The sequence below is a fragment of the Camelus bactrianus genome, chromosome 23 (assembly GCF_048773025.1).
Source record: "Camelus bactrianus isolate YW-2024 breed Bactrian camel chromosome 23, ASM4877302v1, whole genome shotgun sequence".
Lineage (NCBI taxonomy): Eukaryota > Metazoa > Chordata > Mammalia > Artiodactyla > Camelidae > Camelus > Camelus bactrianus.
In genome coordinates, this window is record NC_133561.1 from 4,080,802 (window position 1) to 4,103,816 (window position 23,015).

General features: G+C 36.3%; 1 protein-coding gene across 1 annotated transcript in view; it reads right to left on the reverse strand.

Annotated features, from left to right (window-relative positions):
• Positions 1-23,015, reverse strand: part of CFH (complement factor H) — a 71,112-nt gene that overhangs the window by 26,708 nt on the left and 21,389 nt on the right. The window contains exons 7-11 of the mRNA XM_074351591.1: positions 20,980-21,153; positions 17,331-17,519; positions 16,754-16,930; positions 9,078-9,260; positions 7,229-7,411 (exon numbers count right to left, since the gene is read on the reverse strand). Of these exons, the coding sequence (XP_074207692.1) occupies positions 7,229-7,411; positions 9,078-9,260; positions 16,754-16,930; positions 17,331-17,519; positions 20,980-21,153 (906 nt within the window). The remainder of the gene's footprint in view (positions 1-7,228; positions 7,412-9,077; positions 9,261-16,753; positions 16,931-17,330; positions 17,520-20,979; positions 21,154-23,015) is intronic.

Consider the following 23,015-nt stretch of genomic DNA (forward strand, 5'->3'; position numbering starts at 1 on the left):
AGTCAAAAGGCATAGAGTGGCAGACTGGATAATAAAGCAAGAACCTTCAATACGCTGCATATAAGAGACCCACTTTAGGGAGAAGGACACATATAGATTGAGAGTGAAAGGATGGAAAAGGATATTCCATGCAAATGGAAAAGCCAAAAAAGCAGGTGTTGCAGTACTGATTTCAGACAAAATAGACTTTAAAACAAAGGCCATAAAGAAAGATAAAGAAGGACATTTTGTAATGATTAAAGGAGTGATACAAGATGAGGATATTACACTCGTTAATATATATGCACCCAATATAGGAGCACCTAAATACATAGAACAATTACTAACAGAGATAAAGGGGGATATTGATGGGAATACAATCATAGTTGGAGATTTTAACACCGCATTAACATCACTAGACAGATCTTCCAGACAGAAAACAAATAAGGCAACAGAGAAATTAAACAATACAATAGAAAAATTAGACTTGAATATTTTCAGAGCATTACAACACCCCAAAATAGGATATACATCCTTTTCAAGTGCACGTGGAACATTTTCTAGGATTGATCATGTACTTGGGCACAAAAGAAGCCTCAACAATTTTAAGATAGAAATTATCTCAAGCATTTTTACTGACCACAATGCCATGAAACTAGAAATCAACTACAGAGAAACAAAGGAAAGCATGAAGATTAAACAACATGCTATTAAAAAAAAATGGGTCAGAGATGAAATCAAAGTTGAAATTAAAAAATACCTTGAGACAAATGAAAATGAAAACGCCACCACACAAAATTTATGGGACGCAGCAAAGGCAGTGCTAAGAGGGAAGTTTATAGTGATACAGGCCTTTCTCAAAAAAGAAGAACAATCTCAAATAAACAATCTAACCCACCATTTAAAAGAATTAGAAAAAGAAGAGCAAAAACCCCCAAAAAACAGCAGACGGAAGGAAATAATAAAGATCAGGGAGGAAATAAATAAAATAGAGATTTAAAAAAATAGAGAAAATCAACCAAACCAAAAGCTGATTTTTTGAAATAGTAAATAAAATCGACAAACCTCTGGTCAAACTTACAAAGACGAAAAAAGAGAGAGCACAAATAAGCAAAATAAGAAAGGAAAATGGAGAGATTACAACAAATAACATAGAAATACAGAATAGCATACGAGAATATTATGAAGAACTATATGGACCCAAAATGGATAACCTAGAGATGTACAAGTTTCTCAAAATATACAGTCCCAGGACTGAATCAAGAATAAACTGACCACTTGAACAAACCAATCACTAGAAATGAAATCGAAATAGCAGTAAAAAACCTCCGTACAAATAAAAGTCTAGGACTGGACGGCTTCACTGGAGAATTCTACCAAACATACAAAGAAGAACTCATACCAGTCCTTCTCAAACTCTTCCAGAAGATTGAAAAGGAGGGAATACTCCCAAACTCATTCTATGAAGCCACCATCACCCTGATACCAAAACCAGGCAAAGACACCACCAAAAAAGAGAATTACAGACCAATATCACTGATGAACATAGATGCAAAAATCCTTACCAAAATATTAGCAAATAGAATCCAACAACACATAAAAAAGATTATACATCATGATCACGTGGGGTTCATCCCAGGGACACAAGGATGGTTCAACATATGCAAATCAACCAATGTAATATATCACATCAACAAGAGAAAGGACAAAAACCACATGATCATCTCAATAGATGCAGAAAAAGTATTTGATAAAATTCAACACCCATATATGACAAAAACTCTCACCAAAGTGGGTATAGAGGGTACATATCTCAACATAATAAAAGCTATATATGATAAACCTACAGCCAGCATAGTACTCAATGGTGAAAAACTCAAAAGCTTCCCACTAAAATCTGGGACAAGACAAGGCTGCCAACTATCACCACTCCTATTCAACATAGTCTTGGATGTCCTAGCCACAGCAATCAGGCAAGAGAGAGAAATAAAAGGGATCCAAATTGGAAAAGAAGAGGTAAAAGTATCACTATATGCTGATGACATGATACTATATATAGAAAACCCTAAAAGGTCCAGACAAAAACTACTAGAAATAATCGAAGAATTCAGCAAGGTAGCAGGTTACAAGATTAACATTCAAAATCAGTTGGATTTCTTTACACTAATGATGAATCAACAGAAAAAGAAAGTAAAGAAACAATCCCCTTTAAAATAGCACCCAAAGTAATAAAATCTAACCAAGGGAATAAATCTAACCAAGAAGGTGAAAGAATTATACACAGAAAACTATAAACCATTGATGAAGGAAATTAAAGAAGACTTTAAAAAATGGAAAGATATCCCATGCTCTTGGATTGGAAGAATCAATATTGTTAAAATGGTCACACTGCCCAAGGCAATCTACAGATTTTATGCAATCCCTATCAAATTATCCAGGACATATTTCACAGAACTAGAACAAATCATAATAAAATTTATATGGAACCATCAAAGACCTAGAATTGCCAAAGCATTACTGAAGAAAAAGAAAGAGGCTGGAGGAATAACTCTCCCAGACTTCAGACAATACTACAGAGCTACAGTCATCAAGACAGCATGGTATTGGTACAAAAACAGACATATAGACCAATGGAACAGAATAGAGAGCCCAGAAATGAACCCACAAACTTTTGGTCAACTGATCTTCGACAAAGAAGGCAAGAACATACAATGGAATAAAGACAGTCTCTTCAGCAAATGGTGTTGGGAAAACTGGACAGCAGCATGTAAATCAATGAAGCTAGAATACTCCCTTACACCATACACAAAAATCAACTCAAGATGGATCAAAGACTTAAACATAAGACAAGATACAATAAATCTCCTAGAAGAAAATACAGACAAAACATTATCTGACATACATCTCAAAAATGTTCTCCTACAACAGTCTACCCAAGCAATAGAAATAAAAGCAAGAATAAACAAATGGGACCTAATGAAACTTACAAGCTTCTGCACAACAAAGGATACCATAAGTAAAATAAAATGACAACCTATGGAATGGGAGAAAATTTTTGCAAATGAAGCTGACAAATGCTTAATCTCCAGAATATATAAGCAGCTCATATGACTTAATAAGAAAAAAAAACCCAGTCCAAAAATGGGCAGAAGACCTAAACAAGCAATTCCCCAAGGAAGAAATACAAATGATCAATAGGCACATGAAAAAATGCTCAATATCACTAATTATCAGAGAAATGCAAGTCAAAACTACAGTGAGGTATCACCTCACACCAGTCAGAATGGCCATCATTCAAAAGTCCACAAATGACAAATGCTGGAGAGGCTGTGGAGAAAAGGGAACCTTCCTTCACTGCTGGTGGGAATGCAGTTTGGTGCAGCCACTGTGGAAAACAGTATGGAGATTCCTCAAAAGACTAGGAATAGACTTAGCATATGACCCAGGAATCCCAGTCCTGGGCATATATCCAGAAGGAACCCTACTTGAAAAAGACACCTGCAGCCCAATGTTCATAGCAGCACTATTTACAATAGCCAAGATACGGAAACAGCCTAAATGACCATCAACAGCTGACTGGGTAACGAAGAAGTGGTATATTTATACTATGGAACACTATTCAGCCATAAAAACTGACAACATAACACCATTTGCAGCAACATGGACGTCCCTGGAGAATGTCATTCTAAGTGAAGTAAGCCAGAAAGAGAAAGAAAAATACCATATGAGATCACTCATATGTGGAATCTAAAAACAAACAAAAAAACCCCCATAAATATGAAACAGAAATAGACTCATAGACATAAAATACAAAGATACAAACTTGTGGTTGCCAAGGGGGCGGGGGGTGGGAAGGGATAGACTAGGATTTCAAAATTTAGAATAGATAAACAAGATTATACATGGAATAGCACATGGAAATATACAAGATCTTGTGGTAGCGCACAGAGAAAAAAAATGTGAGAATGAATATATGTTCATGTATAACTGAAAAATTGTGCTCTACACTGGAGTTTGAAACAACATTGTAAAATGACTATAACTGAATTTAAAAAATGTTTAAAAAAGAAAAGAAAAGAAAAGGAGACTGGAGCTGGGGAAATCACACTCCCTGACTTCAGACTATACTACAAAGCTACAGTAATCAAAACAGTATTGTACTGGCACTAAAAACAGACACATAGATCAATGGAATGAGATAGAAAGTCCAGAAATAAACCCATGCACTTATAGTCAACTAATCTACAACAAAGGAGGTAAGAATTTATAATGAAGAAAAGACAGTTTCTTTAATAAGTGGTGCTGGGAAAACTGGACAGCTACCTGTAAGAGACTGAAATTAGAACATTCTCTAACACCATATACAAAAATAAACTCAAAATGCATTAAAAGACCTTACTGTAAGACTGGATACTAACAAACTCCTAGAGGAAAACAGTAAGAATACTCTTTGACATAAATCACAGCAATATTTTTTTGAACCAGCTCCTAGTGTAATGGAAATAAAATAAAAAATAAACAAATGGGACCTAATTAATCTTGAAAGCTTTTGCACAGCTTGGATACCATCAACGAAATGAAAAGACAACCCACAGAATGGGAGAAAATATTTACAAGTGACACAACTGCCAAGGGAATAATTTCCAGCATATACAAACAGCTCATACCTTAAAAAAAAAAATCTTGGTTGTTGGCTACTATCCGAGTGCTAAATTTATATGTAGATAATGACTTAAGAAATCCACGATCATCTTAAAACTCTCTTTTACTTAGAATAAAATCCAAGCTCTTTATAATCCATCTCTTGCCTGTACTTTCCATAACATCTTGTATGTCTTTTCCCCTATCAATCCAGACTCCAGACTCTACATTTCAGAGTTTTAAATAGGTTAGTTTCTCTGCTGTTGCACTTCTTATTTTTCATACTGGAATGAAGGCTGATCCCCAGTTTGTATCTTTCACCATTTTTTCTTAGACTACTTCTAGCATATAATAGGTGGTGACAGCCTGAAAAGTGAAATTTAAGTGGGCCCTAGACACTGTCAAACAAACCTGTCTCATTTCTGTAATAAACTCACTCTGTGTGTCTCTCGAAGTCTCTATTTTAATTTCTTCTCTGTCTAGTGTTCCCTCTCCCCCTTCCCCTGCGTACCACTCAATCTCAGATGACTCTGTCTCCTATATCAAAGGAAAACAGAAGCCAGCAGCACCTGCTCCTTTCCAGCATGAGGTTTACACATCCATTTCCCTTCCTTCCTCCTGATAAAAAGTTGGAAGTAGACATGCTGCCACTGAAGACCAGCTTTCCCACAGGAGCCCTGGTTCCTCTCCCTCTGCCTTCACGGGGAGCCTCGTGTGTTCAGTCTCTGCCTGCTTCCTTCTCTAGTGCCCCCTCATCTCTGCCATTTAAAAATACTTAATTCAGTGCACAATTCCCTCCAGCAAAATTCTGAACCTCCCACTCTCTGGCACAGCCAAATTATTGAAGAGTTATGTCCACATGCTGTGTTAAATTTCTACCTAATCTTTTTTTTTTCAGCAGGTTCTATGTAGTTTTATGGATGTATACTCCATCCCAAACTCTCTGCTACAGTTATTGTTGGCCTCTATGTAGCCAAATCCACCACCTTTTAACATTCTTCTAAGTGGACATATCAACTGAATTAGAAATATTCACCATTCTAACAATCATAATCATATTTAGATAACAATTTCCTTGATTTTTTTGTATGGCAGGTACTGTGGCAAGAACTTTATATGAATAATTTAGTCTAATAACTAAAATTCTTTGAAATATTGGAACATTAGTAAATACTAATCCATTTCACAGATTAGGAGTGTGAACAAAATTTTAAATAGTCTTGGTTGTTGCCCTAAAACACATGCTTAACAAACTGTAGAATTGGAAATGGAACCCATCCCGGCTGACTCCACAGGATTCACCATTAGTCGATCTATTATACATCCTTTTCCATTGATCATTTCTTCCTTTCCACATCTATGAAACATTCATTTCAACATTTTCTCCCTAAATTCTCTGGGTCCTCCTTTTTCTATCTATTTTTCCATTTGTTCCTCTTCTGACATCTAAATGTTGGAATGCTTCAACTCAGTCTTGAGCTCTCTTCTCATTCTACATTCTTTTCCAATTTGATGTGAACATTTATAGGGGGATAATCTCACACGTGTATCTCCTGGCTACACTCATATATTCAACTCTGTAGTTTGCATATCCAATTTGTACGGTCCATGGGAAGCCCAACCATAATGTGTCCAAGTCAAAAGCTGCGCTGCTCTTTCCAAAGTGTTCTCTCTCTTGCCAGTACCACTTGATGAAATCACTTCCATTTACCAGCTTGCTTAAGAGAACAATTGGAAAACAAACATATGAGTCCCTTGAGCTTCAGATCTTTCTGTCACCCAACATTTAGTAACACTACCTGTGTTTTCTGCCACCAAAATATATCTCCAAACTGTCCTCTGCTCTGCATCTCCTCAGCCATCACCCTATCTAATCCCACTCTTTCTCACCCCACGTGGCCTCCTGAGTCTTCTCTGCCCCACCAGAATCACAGCACACAGGAAAAAGAACTTTGAAGTTCCAAATAAAAGTACATCACTCCTTTCCTTAAAATTCCTTATGACTTTTCATCAATCATAAAATTAATTCAAATGTTAACGTACCCTGAGATAACCTGGATAAGCTTTCTGTTGCCTCCTATCCAGCCTCCGCTCATAAAATCCTCCCACATCATGAGTACAATCCGTTCACCTTCATATCTCCCAAATATTGTTTTGTTGCCAAAGCTTTGCACATACTGTTCCATTGGCTTGGAACACACAACATCCACTCAGTTTTCCACAGATGGAAACCCTGTTTCTAACCCTGGAAGAAAAAGGCAGCTGACTGGCAACTATAAAGGAGATCCATGTTACAGTCCTCAGAACTCATCAGAGTCAGAAAGTAGAGTGCTCCTCTCAGGACCTGCAGAAATGAACCCTCGACGCAGGAGCAGAAACTCAAGAGCAAAATAGCTGAGGAGGGCGTGAGACACTGTAATTTGGGTAACAGGGGAGACTTTGCACTTCAAAACTTTCCTTCCTCCAAGTTTACATTAAACCTGATTTTCATAGTTGTTCCTAAAAGCTACTCTAGATCAGTCAAATTTGGGGAAAAAAAAGTTTGACAATTATTATTAATGTTGTCAATCTTGGAAAAAAAAAGACCATCTGAGGAAAAAGTACTTACCATAGCACGTGGGTTTATCGGACCAGCCATCCACACGGCACACTATGGTACCCGTGGTGTTTCCCCCGGGGCTCTCGAACCCCTGCAGGCATTCATAGTGCAGCTCCTCGTTGAGCTTAAACCACGCGCCCTCACTGCCACTTTTGGCTCTGGCATTCTCAAATACCGGCTTATCACAAGACTCTGATGGGTAACAGAATCAAACGTTTCATTTCTCATGTTATGTAGTTCACCATCTCATTAAGTCTCAACCCAAGGTGGGAAAGGGCTTTACTAATTAGCATGTGCTAATCACTCATGATGTAAAAATAATTTAAGAATACCAGTGATAGATCATTGTCCTGAAATTGTTACTCAAAATGAAAAAAAAATACATTTCTACATCACATTTTTCTCAATAGTCTCTCCGAAAATTTTATTTTACAAATATTTTCCTTAGTTTAGTTATCTTTTGTATTTATCCCATGCTAGTAATGAAACAGGCCGTTACATATGTATTGTACTATTTTTAGTAAAGAGGAATAGCATTATCTGAATTAAATGCCAAATTTATGAGAAGTTGTGACATATATCCCAGAGAAAAAATTGGTTAATTTAATAAAAAGAGTAATTTTCAACAAGGCGAGTAAAATTTTAAACATTCTATAAAACTCTACCTTAAAACATACTAAGTTTTAAAGTTCACATGCTGATTTTGCTTTCCCAGATGTGTTTCTAACGGCTCAGTATTCCTTTATACTTACCAAGGTTGAATGCAGAGGTAGTCTATTGTTTATAATTAGTTACAGGAAAGTAAAATGTTAAAGAATAGCCTTGACTTTCACTAACACTGTAACAGACTGATGTTAATAAAGGTTTGAGTAATTCATCTCAAATTTCACAACGTGTTATGTAGCCAGCTTCCTTAAAACTTTGAAAAAGGCAAAACTAGACTAGCCAAAAAATAATGGACCTTTTCTCTTCCATAAAGAGAGTGTGAGAATGGAAAATTGGCCATATATTAGTACAAAATGAGTTTGATATGGGGACAACTTTCATCATTTTCTCTTTGGCTCGTGCTCGTACTAAGCATAGACATTGGGGGAAAAAAGAAATACAAAGGAAACAGTAGGAATGAATATTTTAAATATCCACTTCACTTAAAGTGAATATATAAAATACTACTTCAAAAATAACACTGCGTGGCTTTGGGACGAGGAAGACAATCTCAGCAAACTGTTCTTAGGAGATCTTCATACACGTCTGTGTGGTGGGGCAGGAAGACCTTTCAGGACAGCAGAGTTTGGTCCCATGTACAAGTGTTTCTCTGTCTCCACTAACTAGATGTTTTTGAAGACGTCCTAAGGGACAGAATGTTTCACAAGTGGGTCTACCCTGCAGTTTCAAATCTATAAATTATACAGGGTATATTATTTGAAGATTATGCACTATAAACCCAAATCTTGACCGAAAAACGTAACTTTTATGTTTAGGAGGAAAGACTGACATAAAAGTCTCAGACTATAAACAGGTACAATCAGCAAAAAGGTACCAGCTAAAAATAACCAAGTTTATACCAGAGTTCAGGTAAGTCTCCTTAGCTAAAATAGTGTTTAATAACAGGATGTTTTAAAGTGAAAAACCTGGAACTCATGATATTCTACCCTGCTAGTGATTAACCATAAAAGGAAAAATGATGTACATTTTCTCAAAATTTTGTCGACTATCTTGTCAAATGCAGCCACGGGACCACATCAACACCTCACCCCCTAGCAAACAAACAAACAAACAAACAAACAGAATGAAGTCAAAGTAAACTTTTGTACAGTGATCATCAGCATAATGAATACTGAACTAGTCAGTGACTTACTGATGCACACGGGTTGAGCTGACCATCCACTCTGCAGACAGGTGAGTGACCCTGATGTCTCACCATCTTCTGTGACATACCCTGGTTTACACTTATATTGTGTTTGTGTATTTAGGGGATATGTAAACTCAGATTCAGAAAAATATCCATTCTCAATGTTTATATCTGATTTTGAACATGTTTCTAAAAGGGAGAAAGCATAAGGAAAAGAAAAGAATATATTTGATAAGCATTTGTGTAAGGACCCAAATAATACAATAATGTAAAAACTGAGAAGTTGTTTATAAATGAAAATCTGAAAAAAGTCCTAAACATCCAAGTTCCTGTGTCAGAGATAACTAGCTACGAGTTTCCAAAGATATTACATCAAGACACTTTATTAATATTTTTATTAACAAAGCAAGATTTCAAATACTCAGACTCCCATCTGTGAAATTATTAGAAATCAGTTTGTCCAGTGGATCTGGCATCCTGCAGCATGTCAGAGCCCTGTTAGCAGTGTGTATCCTCTCCTGGAACTTGCTGGAAATATTGCCTAGTTGGAACTCTCAGGCACCCCTGAGCAGAGTTAGCGGACTGGGACATTTTAGATCAGGTGCTGATCTCAGAGAATCTCCCACCGTAGTTACCACAGCCTTTGTTTCTGAGAATTTGAAATGTTTGCCCTCAAAATTAGGTGCTTAAAATCAGTTTAATACATGGAGTTCAATGAAGATGACAAAGATCAACACATTTATTTATGTCTCCCCTTTCCCCCTCCATTCCTTAACTAGCTGCTCTGCCTTGGACTTCCAGGATTATACTGAGGAGAGTGCTGAGAGGACGCGCTCTTGCCTTGCACTGGATCTTAGAGGGAAAACTTTCGGTTTCCCCTGCTGATTATAATGTTAACAGTTGGCTTTACGTATCTGACCTCCATTTTCTTGAGCTCAGTACCTTTCATGCCTATTTTATTGAGCATTTTAATCATGAAGGAATGTTGAGCTTGCTCAAATAATTTTTTGGCCTCTCTAGAGATGACCATTGCAGTATTCTTTGTTTTTGTTAACATGTTGCATCACATTTACTGATTTGTGTATTTTGAACCGTCGATGTATCCCACAGATAAATCCCACTTGGTCATAATGCATGCACCTTTTAATGTGCTGCCCAAATAGATTTGCTAGTATTTTATTGAAGTTTTGTTTGTTTGTTTGTTTGCATTTCTGTTCACTGGTGACGTGGGCCTGTAATTTTCTCTACTTCTGGTATCTATGGCTTTGGTGTCAGAATGATGCTGGCCTCATAAAATGAGTTTGGAAGTTTTCTGTTTTCTTTGATTTTTCAGGCGTTGAAGAAGGACTGGTACTAATGCTTCTTAAATGTTGCACAGAATTCACCCAGGACGCCACTCGTTCCTAGTATTTTCTTTGTGGGGAGGCTTTTTGTGGAAATTTGCTTCAGTCTCCTTATTTTAGACTTTTACATCTTTTTCTTGACTCAGCTTTGGTAGGTTATATGGATCTCAGAATTTGCCCATTTCTTCTGAGTTATCAAATTTGCTAACATATTGTCATTCATTGGTCCCTAAAGTGATTTTTATTTTTGAGGAATCTGGCATAATGGCTCCTCTTTCATTTCTGATTTTACTTGTTTGAATCTTCAGCTTAAGTGTTCTTTTTTTTAGCCAGGCTAAGCTTTATCAATTTTGTTTATGTTCTCATAAATCCAACTTTCAATTTTGTTGATTTTTCTTTTGATTTATTATTCTTGATTTGATTTACTTCTATTGTAAACTTTATTTTTTCCTCCTTTCTGCTAACTTTGCTCTTAGTTTGTTCTTCTTTTTCTAGTGTTTGAAGGTGTAAATCTAGGTTTTTATATAAGATCCTTCTTCTATTTTAATGTCAGCATTTTTAAAACTTCCTTCTTAGTATTGCCTTTGCAGTATCTCGTGTTGCATTTTGTTCTCATTTACCTTAGGATATTTTTTAAGTCCCTTTTCATTTCCTTGTTGATTAACTGCCATTCAAGTGTCTGTTGTGTAGTTTGCACCTGTCTGTAGATCTTCTCTTGTCTCTTTTCTTTTTTCTGTTACTGATTTCTAGTTTCATTCCAATGTGTCAAATAAAGTACTTGGCATGACTTCTGTCTTGTAAAATTTGTCAAGACTTGTTTTGTAACCAAACATGTCATATCCTTCCAGAGATTATTCCATGTGGACTTGAGAAAAATGTGTAGTTTTCTGTTGTTGAGTGGAAAGTTCTGTATATCTGTTAGGTATTTTTAGTTTACAATGTCATTCAAGTCTGCTTTGTGTTTAACTTTATCACCAAGCTGTACATTAGATCCCCAGAATTATTCATCTTATAAAGGAAATCTTACACCTTTGGACCAGCATCTCCTAGTCCGCCCTCATTTCAAGCCCCTGGTGAGTACCATTCTAAGCTTTGTTTCTGTGGATTTGACCCTCCCTCTCTCCTGTCCATTGTTTCTTTGAATTCAATCTTTTCTCTTCCTTTCTTCCCTTCTTTTCTTCATTCTTTCCTTCTTTCCCTCCCTCCTTCTTTCCTTCTTTCCTCTCTATCATTCTCCCCCGCCCTTCCTTTCTTCCTTCTTTCTTATTTCACTTAGCATAGTGTTCTCGAGGTTAATTCATGCTGTAGCAAATGGCAGGAGTTCCTTCTTTCTTGTGACTGAGTAATTTTTCATTTTCCACATACAGATCACATCTTTATTCATTCATTCATCTTTTTTACTAACACTTAATTGTTTCCAAAGCATCCCTGTTGTGAATAAGGCTAATAAACATGGGACTGGAGGTACCTCTTTGAGATATTGATTCTATTCCTGTTGCATACGTACCCAGGAATGAGACTGCTGGGTCATATGAAAGTTCTGTTAATTTTTTTGAGAAAATTCCACTTTACTTTCTGTATAGTTGTAACAAATTAAATTCCAAAGTGTACAAGGATTCTCTTTGCTCCAAAATCTTGCCAACATTATCTCTTGTATTTTTGATAAAAGACATTCTCAAACGTATGAGGTAATATCTCATGGTGGTTTTGATATGTATTTCAATGATGAATAGTGATTTCAACTATCTTCTCATGTACTGGCTGGCCATTTGCGTGTATTCTTCAGAAAAATGTCTACTCAGATTCTTTTGCATTTTTGAAGCAGATTATTTGCTTTTTTCTACTGCTGAGTTGTGAAAATTCCTTATATATTTTGAATATCAACCTCTTATGAGATATGTGGCTTTCAGTTCCATATTTTGCCTTTTCTCTTCTTGATTTGATGAACAGAACTTTTTATTTTAATATTGTCCTGCTTACATTTTGGTTTTGGTTTTGATTTTGGTTTTGTTGCCTATGCTTTTGTTGCCATATCCAAGAATATTATTGCCCAAACCAGTGCCGAGAAACTACTTCCCCAAGTTATATTCTAGGATATTAATGGATTCAGGCCTTATATTAAAGTCATTCATTCATTTGCAGTTAATTTCTGTTGGGGTTTTCACATAGGGGTCCAGATTAACTCTTGTTTGTACATAACCAGTTTTCCCTGCATCACTTACTGATGTCACTATCCTTTCCCACTGTGTATTCTTGATTGATTTTTTAAATATTAGTTGACACATGGGTTTACTTGTGGGTGTCAATTCTGTTACACTGACTATGTGTCTATGTTTATACCAGAATCATACTATTTTAATTATTACTGCTTTCAAGCTATGGTCTGAAATCAGGTTGTTCTTTCTCAAGATTACTTTGATTATATGGGGATATTTTGTGATTTCATATGAATTTTAGGATTATTATTCAACTTAGTTTACATAAGTAGGATAAATGTAAAAATGTAAAATATGCCATTGAGTTTTATTGAATGGTTTGAGAATGATTGGCATAAATTCTCCCTTAAGTGTTTGGTAGAATTTACCAATGAAACCATCTGGTCCTTAGCTTTTTTTTATTGGGAGACTTTACATTTCTGATTTAATTTCATTTCTTCTTTATAGTCTGTTCAGATTTTCTATTTTTCTATGAATCAGTCTTGTTGGGTTCTGTTTCTAGGAATGTATCCATTTCTTCTAGGTTATCCAATTTGTTGGCATATGATAGTTCATTGTTCCCTTTATGGTCCTCTCCATTGCTGTGGCATATTGTGTAATGTCTCATCTTTCATTTCTGATTTAAGCTATATGAGTTTTATCACTTTTTTCTCATCTAGCTTTAGGTTTGTTCATTTTTTTAATCTTTCCACAAAATAAGGTCTTTTGTGGTCTTTTCTATTATTTTTTCTGGTTTCTATTTCATATATTTCTGTTCTGATGTTTGCTATTTCCATCCTTCTGGTAACTTTGGGTTTCGTTTGTCTCTTTCATTTGAGTTTAAAATTGGCTCGTTTACTAGAGTTCTCATTTTTTCTTAATGTGTACTTTCCTCACTGTAAACCCTCCTCATGGAAGTGCTTCTATTGTGTTTAAATTTTCATTTCCTTTAGAATGTTTTCTGATTTCTCTTTGCTACCTCTTTTGACCCATTGTTCAGAAATGTTTAGCTTCCTCATATTTGTCAGTTTTCCAGTCTTCCTCCTGTTAGATTTCTAGTTTCATATCATTGTATTCCAAAATATATTTGGTATAATTTCAGTCTTCTTAAGGTTTTTAAGGCTTGTTTTGTGACCTGACATGTTATCTCTCCTGAAGAATGTACTGTGTGTGCTTAAGATGAATATGTATTCTGCCATTGACTGAAATTTTCTGCAAATGTCTGTTAGGTCCATTGGTTTAAGTTTGGTTTAAGTCTAATGGCTCATTATTGATTTTCTGGGCGAATGACCCATTCATTTTTGAAAATGGAGTATTGAACTCCCCTACTATTAATGTATTGCCGTTTGTTTCTCTCTTGAGATCTTTTCGGTTGTGTTGAATGTATTTAGGTGCTCCAATGTTGGATACATGTATTTACAATAGTTGTATTCTATTGATGACTTGACCTCTTCATTTTATAATGTCTTCTTGTCTCTTGTTACAGTTTTGACTTAAAATCTATTTTCTGAAACAAGTATTGCTACCCCTGCTCTCTTTTGATCTCCACTTACATGAAATGTTGTTTTCCTTTCATTCAGTTTAGCCTATGGGTGTCCTAAATGCTGAAGTAAGTCTCAGTTTATTTTCACCTAGAGGTAGTATAGAGTTGAATCTTCTGTTGGTTCTTCTTTTATTTTTTTAAATGCATAAAGTCTCTATGTCTTTTAATGGGGGCATTGAATGCATTTACATTTAATGTAATTATTAATAGATAAGGACTTACTGATGCCATCTCATTAATTGTTTTCTGGCTGCTATGTAGTAACACTGTTAACTTGAATTTCTCTTGCACCCTTTCTTAGAGAAGTCATGATTTTTCATAGTGGTATACTTAGAATCCTTTATCTTTTGTGTATCTACAACAGGTTTTGTGTGTGTGTGGTTTTCATGAGGCTCACACGAAATTTGTTACAGATAAACAGTCTATTATTAGTTGGTAACAAATTCATTTTGATGGCATACAAACTTTACCCTTTCAGTTTCTTCCTCAAATGTTTTCTGATGTTACAATTTACATATTTTATGTGTGTAGTAACATTTTCATGATTTCACATTACTAATTAACGTCATTTATTTCAGTTCAAAGAACTTTCAGTATGTCTTGTAAGACACACCGAGTAATAATAAATTCCTTCAATTTCTATTTGTCTGAGAAAGTCTTTATCTCTCCTTCCTTTGCGAGACTGCTTTTCCAGGTAAAAAATTCTTCAGTGGCAGGTTTTTATTTCATCAATTTGAATGTGTCATCCCACTGTCTGCTGCTGTGCAGTGTTTCTGCAGATTTATTAATCTGCTTATGTCCTTATGAGAAATCCCTTTTGCATGAGGAGATTTTCCTCTATGCTTTAAAAATTATCTCTTTGCCTTTGAGTTTAGACAGTTTTTTACAATGTGTTTTGTAGAAGATCTCTCGATTGAATCTGTTTGCAGACTTATGAGATGCATGATCTTGAATGTCTGTATCTAGCCAGATGTGAGGAGTTCTCAGCCATTATTTCTTTACATAAACGTTCTGCCCCTTTGTCCCTTTCTTCTCCTGGGACTCCCACAGTCTCTATAATGTTTCTATTGATAGTCTCCCACAATTCCAATAGTCTCGATTCATTCCAACAGTATTGTTTCAAATGGGTTGTCTTCTGCTTCACTGATTTTTTTCCTGCTGGATTGTTTACTGTTGATGCTCGTGACTGTATTTTTCATTTCATTCATTGTATTCTTTACCTTTACTATTTGGTTCTTTTTGTTTTCTATCTCTCTATTAAACTTATTTTTTTGTTCAATTGTTGTTTATCTGAGTTCTTTTAATTGTCCTTCTGTGTTTTCTTGTATCTCCCTGAAATTTTTGATGTAACTCTTTTGAATTCTTTATCAGATAAACTGTACATATCCATTATTTGGGGTCACTTACTGGAAAGTTATTGTGTTTCTCTGTTTGTAGAATGCACCTTTGATTTTTGCGCTCCTTGAAGTCTCATGTTGCTGTCTTTACATACAAAGAAGCAGGCACTTCCTCTAGCCTTTACAGACTGACTTGGGGAGGGAAATACATTTAGTCACACTGCTGGCGACTCTGAGGCTTTTTCAGACCTTTAAAGGGTACACCTGCTCCATACATTGTGATCCCTCTTGGGGGGAGAATCTGCAGTTCTTGTGTTTCTCTGAATCCAGCAAAGCCGACTGTATGCCGGCAACTTCCTGGTCGGTTTCCCCCAGGCCATGCTAAATGTTCACTTCTGTGTGCCTTCTCACAATCTCACAGAGACAGCCTGGCATTTGAGATGCGCTCACTAGCCATCTTCAAAGGCTTGCATTGCCACCTTTGGGGACATACACAGGGAGCTGGCCATGCAGCAGGGGAATGTGCAAGTTTTAAGGGTGCAAGCAGGGTTCACAGGCACGGTGTCACCAGTGGCTAGAGGGTGGGCTTCCTGACGGTGTCTACAAAATGGACAGTAGAATCCATGTCCCCTGATTCATTCCAGCCCTGGATGCTGTGCACCTAGCTTCTCCCCGCCCCTCAGCCATGTAGATTACCTCAGTATTCGGATGGGCCTTTAGATCAGTGTTGAACAAGCTGGGAAATTGGCCCTTTCTCACATGCGTATTTTCCCCCAAAGATGACATCCTGTGCTGAGGGGGACTCTCTTGGCACGGAGCTGTGCCACTTTATGGGAGGGGTGGCTCAGGCACAGGGAAGTTGTTCCTCCAGCACTCCTGGACGTGTCCAGTCTTGAACCTCAGCACTCCGGCTGTGTACTATGACTCCTCTAGCAGACTCCTAGACTCCCACACAGGTACTCTCATCCATGGGTGACTGTGTTTCTATCAGGAAAGACTCTGCCATCTTGGTGACTTCCCTCTGTTATTACAGTTTTCTTCTTTGTGGTTCTATTTCTGCTTTCTGGATTAAGGTCTAGAAGCAGGCACATTTATTTTGTTATATGCTTATCAAGAAACTTAAATATACAGTCACATACACTTGTGAAAAATAACACTAAATAGGCAAAACAAGAGAAAGTTGATATAAACATTTTGCAGCAGATAATATAGCTGAATCTTAGAAAATTATAGACATACTGGGATCTCAGACCAGTTAACTTACTGACACGGACGCATTTGGCAGGAGGAGACCAGCCATTCTCTGTACATGTCATTGTGTTCTGATTATTTTGAAGACTGAAGCCATTAAAGCAGCTAACTTTTACAGTTTTACCCTGTAAATATTTTTCTTCTCGATATGGGACTTGTCCATTTTCCAAGTAATTGAAAGTACATTGTCCTAAGGATCATAAAAATAATAGAAAATGAAAAAAAATAACATAAATTTAATAAAATAGCACATAAAAAGTTAACTATTCTATTTACATCAAAAATAGCATATAGCAAGAAAAACTAAAGCTACTGTCAAATGTTTATTAAAAAAGAAAAAAATTCCATGTTTTTTATCTTTTAGTTTTTAATAATTAAAATACATACAAATGTGCAGATATTCCTGTAAAGTCTCTATATTTCTCATGTGGTTTCCATGCAAAGCCCCTCACAAAAGGAAGACCTCTCTGGATCTTTTTGCTCACAGAACGAGTCCCCCGGCCTTGTCTTTGTTACACAAGACTTAACTGTACCGTTGTCTCTCCCATCTGGGAAGATTGATACATATAAAATTAAAGGTGTTTACTTACTGAGGCACGGTATTTCTGGAGACCACCCTTCTCGTGTGCAACGAAGGGAAGCCCAGTAGTTTCCTGAAGGCGGCACATAGTAGCGATCGCAGTAATAGTGAACTTCTTGTCCTACCCTTGCTGGAAAGTAGTGTCTGTATGGATAATACAGGCTTCCATGTTTTATTACTGGGAAATCACAAGGTTTCACTTGCAACAAAAAAAAAAAAGTATAAATAAGGTTTTACCATAATAAACAATCAAATTAGAAATTAATTATTTCATCTCAATTGTATCCTCTTATTAGCATAATTACACTCATTGCATTCTGGTTCCTGGGAAAATAAAAGTTATAGAATATTCTGATGCCTGAGGTATGTAAGGAGGTCCTTGCTAATGAAGATCAAATTATGTCTTGTGGGTCTTGTGGGTCTTTCAAATTATGTCTTTCTCTCTTGGGAGAAAACTATATAGACCTATTGAATGAACTCTCCTTAAGTACATATGTCCTAGCCTTCGCTGATAAAATTAGCATCTTAATGAATAGATGATGAAAGTACACATTTCATCCTGTGGTTCAGCTGTCTTCTTTTTCTTTCTTTTCCATTCTCATCAGAAATCAGAGCCCTGGGTTTTATTCTCAGAAAAAGTCAATGTAGAAAGAAAACAGGTTATTTTTAGACGAAGACTCAGTTTAGTTTTCTATTTATTGGAAATAATGTGGTAAATATAGAGAAACATAACAATTTCCACTGATCACTTCACACAGAAAAATAACATTCTTACTTACGCCTTAAACCAGACAGTAAGGCTTGTTTTCCTTTCTTTACTTAATCAGAGACATAAGCAATAAATAATTCTTACTATTCAAATGGTTAAGATTAAGGTAAATATTTGAGTGCTTATTTCTAACTTTAACTGGAAAATGATACATTTTTCACTATTTCTTATATATATTTTGAATGAGGTATAATATAATTACATTTTATGAGTCATTCTTATATATTGAATAATTTTGACAAATATGCTTAAATGCTATGTTGTTTATAACAGGTTTATACAAAATATTTTTCAGAAAAATTTGCCCTTTTTATTGGATGGTTTAGAGATAATCTACTACTTTTAATACCACACTAGTATCTATTTTTTATCATGAAATATGATTGTATTACAAGAAAACATATGCAACAATTAAAAAAAACTTACCATACACACACAGACACACACACACACACAAAACAACACTAATTACCATCTTCATTTTCCTTAAGTTCGATGATCCATTTCCTTTTTTGTAGGATTAGATAAATTTTTCAAGTGGTTTTTACAGACTTGCTATGTGAATTACTAACTTTGAATCTTTGTGGATCCTAGTGTCTCTCTTTAACAAAGATTTGTGAGTGACACCTTCTCTTGATACAGACTATTGGCCTGTATTCTACATCTCTCTTCATTGATTTTGAAGCTGCCTCCCTCTTTGAAGATTGAAATGCTCAGTCATTCCCTTTAAGTAACATTCTAGTTTTTTTCACACTCTTTTTGGATATTTAGAATATTTTCTCTTCACCCTAGGATTTTACAAATTTCATCAGGTTATGTCAAGATATGTATATTTAACAATATTTCTATGTTGGGCAAGCTTGAGTCCTTGTGTCTGCAAGAACTGATTCTTAAAGAACTCAGTTAACTTTGCTATTAAGTTGTAGAGGAGCGATGTGAGCCCTGATGATCTGACTGTAGAACAAGTATGGCTATCTATGCCATTATGATATGTCATAGAATATGAATACAGCAAAATAATCCACTGAGATTTGTGTACAAAAGGAGGGCATAACTTGAAGTAGCATTGTTATCCTTTTGCTATTCTCTTTCATTTGGGCATATTTAAGTCTGTCTTTACCTAACAAGATCATTTCCTGAAACAAATATAATATTCCACATATGGTCTGATCACTTTCAACACTGGCAGGACTTAGAACAGCCTCATTCTCCCTCTCACTCTTCCACCAATGCAGGTTCTCGTCCCATCAGCAGCTTTGGCTGTTCCATCATGGTGTGGGCTCAGACTGATCTTAAAATTGATTAAAATATTTACTAATTTTTAAAACCGTTTCTCATCTTTCTGTACATGTGTAGCTGTCTGCCTTGATCCAAGCTCAGGATTGTATAGTTATCAGTGCTTAATCATGTGATTAGCTCCAACTTAGCACTTAGGTTTTCTGAAATGATGCATCTGTCCTAATGCAGGTTCCCCTCCAGCACTCCTATACCATTCCATTTGTGAATCTGCACTGTGTTTCCTCTACACCATTAAACTATTTGATGACACAAATGAGGAATGGAGCAGGACTCAGAACAAAGTCCTGCATCTGATAATCAGATAAGCTTATTTAATGAAATTATGAATGTGATAAATGACCTAGCTGGTAAATTTCTCCATCGTATCCGCAAGAACTTCAGAAGGTCCCATGTGGGATAACCTAGTTAAGATCCAGATTGGGTGAACTACATTTTCATAAACCAAACTTACACATAGTTAAATATTTTCCTTCCATTTCTTATACACATTGAAATCTGCTTCGTACTGATAACAGCTTCCTTTTTAAGGGACTCATGCTTTGGAAATTCATTCTGGACTTATGCCTGGAATTATCACTGGGGTCACTGACCTATTATCAGTATCATTACGTTTTCTTTCATGGAAGATCCAGTTTAAGGGCAATGATTCTTTACAATGAACTGTGATGTATAAAGAAAAGAAGTATGATTGTAGAGACGGAAAACACTTGACAAAAGGCAAAAGAAGCATTCCTAGAAATAAAATACTCTGTTCAGTTAAGTGACATTTTTCTAAATGTGATGGTTTTAGGAAATTCCACAGTATCTTCTACACTCCTCCCTTCAAAACTTAGAGCCTAATTCCCCACCCCTGAGTGTGCTGGACTTAGTGACTCACTTCTAAAGAATATCTGTGGCTGAAGCGACAGTGTGTGACCAGGTCATAAATGGTGTGGAGACTTCCTCCTCTCTCTCTGGGATCACTAGCTCTGTGGGAAGTTAGCTGCCCTTCAAGTGACCTGTGGAGACACCCAGGTGGTGAGGTACTGGCTCCCTGCCAAAATCCAGGTGAGTGAGCCTTCCTGGAATCAAATACTCCAGCCCAGCTGAGCCATCAGGTGACTGCAGCTTAAGGCAATATCCTGACTTCAACTCAAGAAGAGTAACTCAGAACTAGCCAGCTCAGCCACGCCCTAACTCCTGACCCATAGGAGCTCTAGGAACATAGAGGTTTGTGCTTTAAGCCAGTATGTTTTTGAGGAAATTTGTTATGCAGCACTAAATAACTAGCATACTAGGTGTTAGGTGATACTAGACTTACTCAATGTTTTAGTCGAGGTATGAGAATTGTATTAGTTAGAGAATTATATACTCATACACACAGTCACATATGTAACTTTGAGTAGCAGATAATTTAGAGTTTTTAGTTTACAAAAATATTTTTATTCCTTCTTAGAATTGCTTACCTTGAAAAGCAAAGAGTGCCTCTAAAGCCTCTACTTTACATACACAGGAAGGCAAATATTTGGATTTATTCTGTCCCCATTTTTATGTGTTTAAGAGAAATAAATTTTAGAATTAAGGAGCAGGTCAAGATAGGAATGGAACTTACAGGTACATCTTGGAGCAGGTTGCCAGCCACTGCCGGTGCATGTTGCAGTATTTCCATGGATTGCAGGATAAAAGCCAGTTTTACACTCATAACTGATTTTATCGTCAGCTCTGTATTTGGTTAATTCAGGTGTGTAAAAACCATTTGGAATATGAGGAGGATCACATGTTTTTTCTGAAAAGAAAAAGGTTATGTGCACAGTATAGACATCACTATCCATTAAAAACAGTCAAGTATATGAAAATAAAAAGGGGATGTTATTTATTTGTTCTTAGCACGGCACCAAATGTCACTGAAATGAGCACAGCTTCCTGCTGTAGCACTCATATTTCCCTCTACCGTATTTCTCTTCTGATGCAATCATGCCCTCTGGACTTTTGACCCCTCTTTCACTGAAGTCAACACATACTGCATGATAGTCCATACCTGGCAATAAATTCATGATATGTCACTTCAGCTATTCTTTCCACTTCCTGCGAGTCCCTTGTCTCCTGTATTTCTCATAAGTACTATTTACAAATATTCTGAGTCTCCTTCCTCCAGACACATGGTAGGATAGCACACCCTGCCCCTCTGAAGTAGACACAAATATATGGCTTGCCCAGGACAATAAAATGAATGTGGAAGTAATACGTTTTCCTTTAGGGAGGAAGTTGCAAAAGCCATTGTGTGAATGTTTATGTTCTTTTCCCCAGAGCTGCAGTGATCAAGGAAGGCCATGGAAGGATGATGTCTCTATCCCCGAATAGTGAGCAAAATCCCTACTGATATACACTTCAATTGAAAATGAATAGGAAATAAAGTTTATTAACCCACTGAGATGCCACAGAGGTTCTGAAATACATTTTTCTTACTATAATAGCATAACCTAATCCAGGGTTTGAAAAACCTTTTATATAAAGGACCAGATCAAAGGTTTCTGTTGCAACTATTCAGCCCCACCCTTGTATTGTAAATGTAGCCATAAACAATGCAAAACACATGGGCATAGCTGTGTTCCAATAAATTCTTTTTTTACAGAAAAGAGGACAGGCTGGATTTGACCAGGGTCTATAAAGGGCTATTCCTGGACCCAGTCGGCCCTAATGTGTAAAGCTTTCCTCAGTCATCTACGTCAGCTTTGCTGTATCTCAACAAGGGATCAATTTGTAATATTTCTTTCCTAATAAAATCCCATGACTTTAACTATTGTAAGAGAATTTTGTTAAATTAATTAAGAAGAGAAAAACTTCCAGTGATTACTTTCAAACAGTGTATGTAAAACTCTTGATAAAATTTTAATTCCCTACTCACAGTCTCCATTAAAGTAACTAATGCTATTACAATATTGCCAGGGCAAGGCCTCAATTCAAAAAATAATAATAACATTTGGGGCTTTCCAAAAGTGTGGGACTACAACTTTTCTACTTTTAGAAACAACCATTAAGCATTGGAAATAAAGATAATTATTTCAAGGCCAGCAGTCTGTGTTGTGAGTCAGTAGAAAGTCCAGTCTGTACAGGGAACAGACAGATGTGGATCAGAGGTGGCTTTATTTAGCAGGTCTGTTTATTCCTGTGAATGACTTGTTATCAGAGACTGTCCCTTCTTGAATTCAGAGACCAACGTCTGACAAATCACCCTCAAGTAAAACCCCTGACACGTACAAATCATAGACCAGACGGAAGACAATGTGTTTTATCCTAGATTATTTTATTTCCTTTTATTATTTAGCTCCAAATTTCTTAAATATTTGGAGCAAGTTAGATATCTAGATTTAGAACTTATCATCATCAGCAGGCAGATCTTTCCAATGTGCCAGGAAAATAAGAAATACCTGTATCATTAGCTGAGGTACAGAGAGCGGAGTTTCTTTTAATCAGAGACTTCTGCATGTCTAGTCAATGTAGAAGTCACTGCAGGAGAATGAGGCATGCTGTAAGAGAGAGTGCATGCTCATCTGATTTGGGGTGAGCCACTCTTTATTTATATTGATCCTTAGCAAATTATCTTATGAGAGAGAGTACCGATGCCCATGCTGGCATCTAAAGAATGTA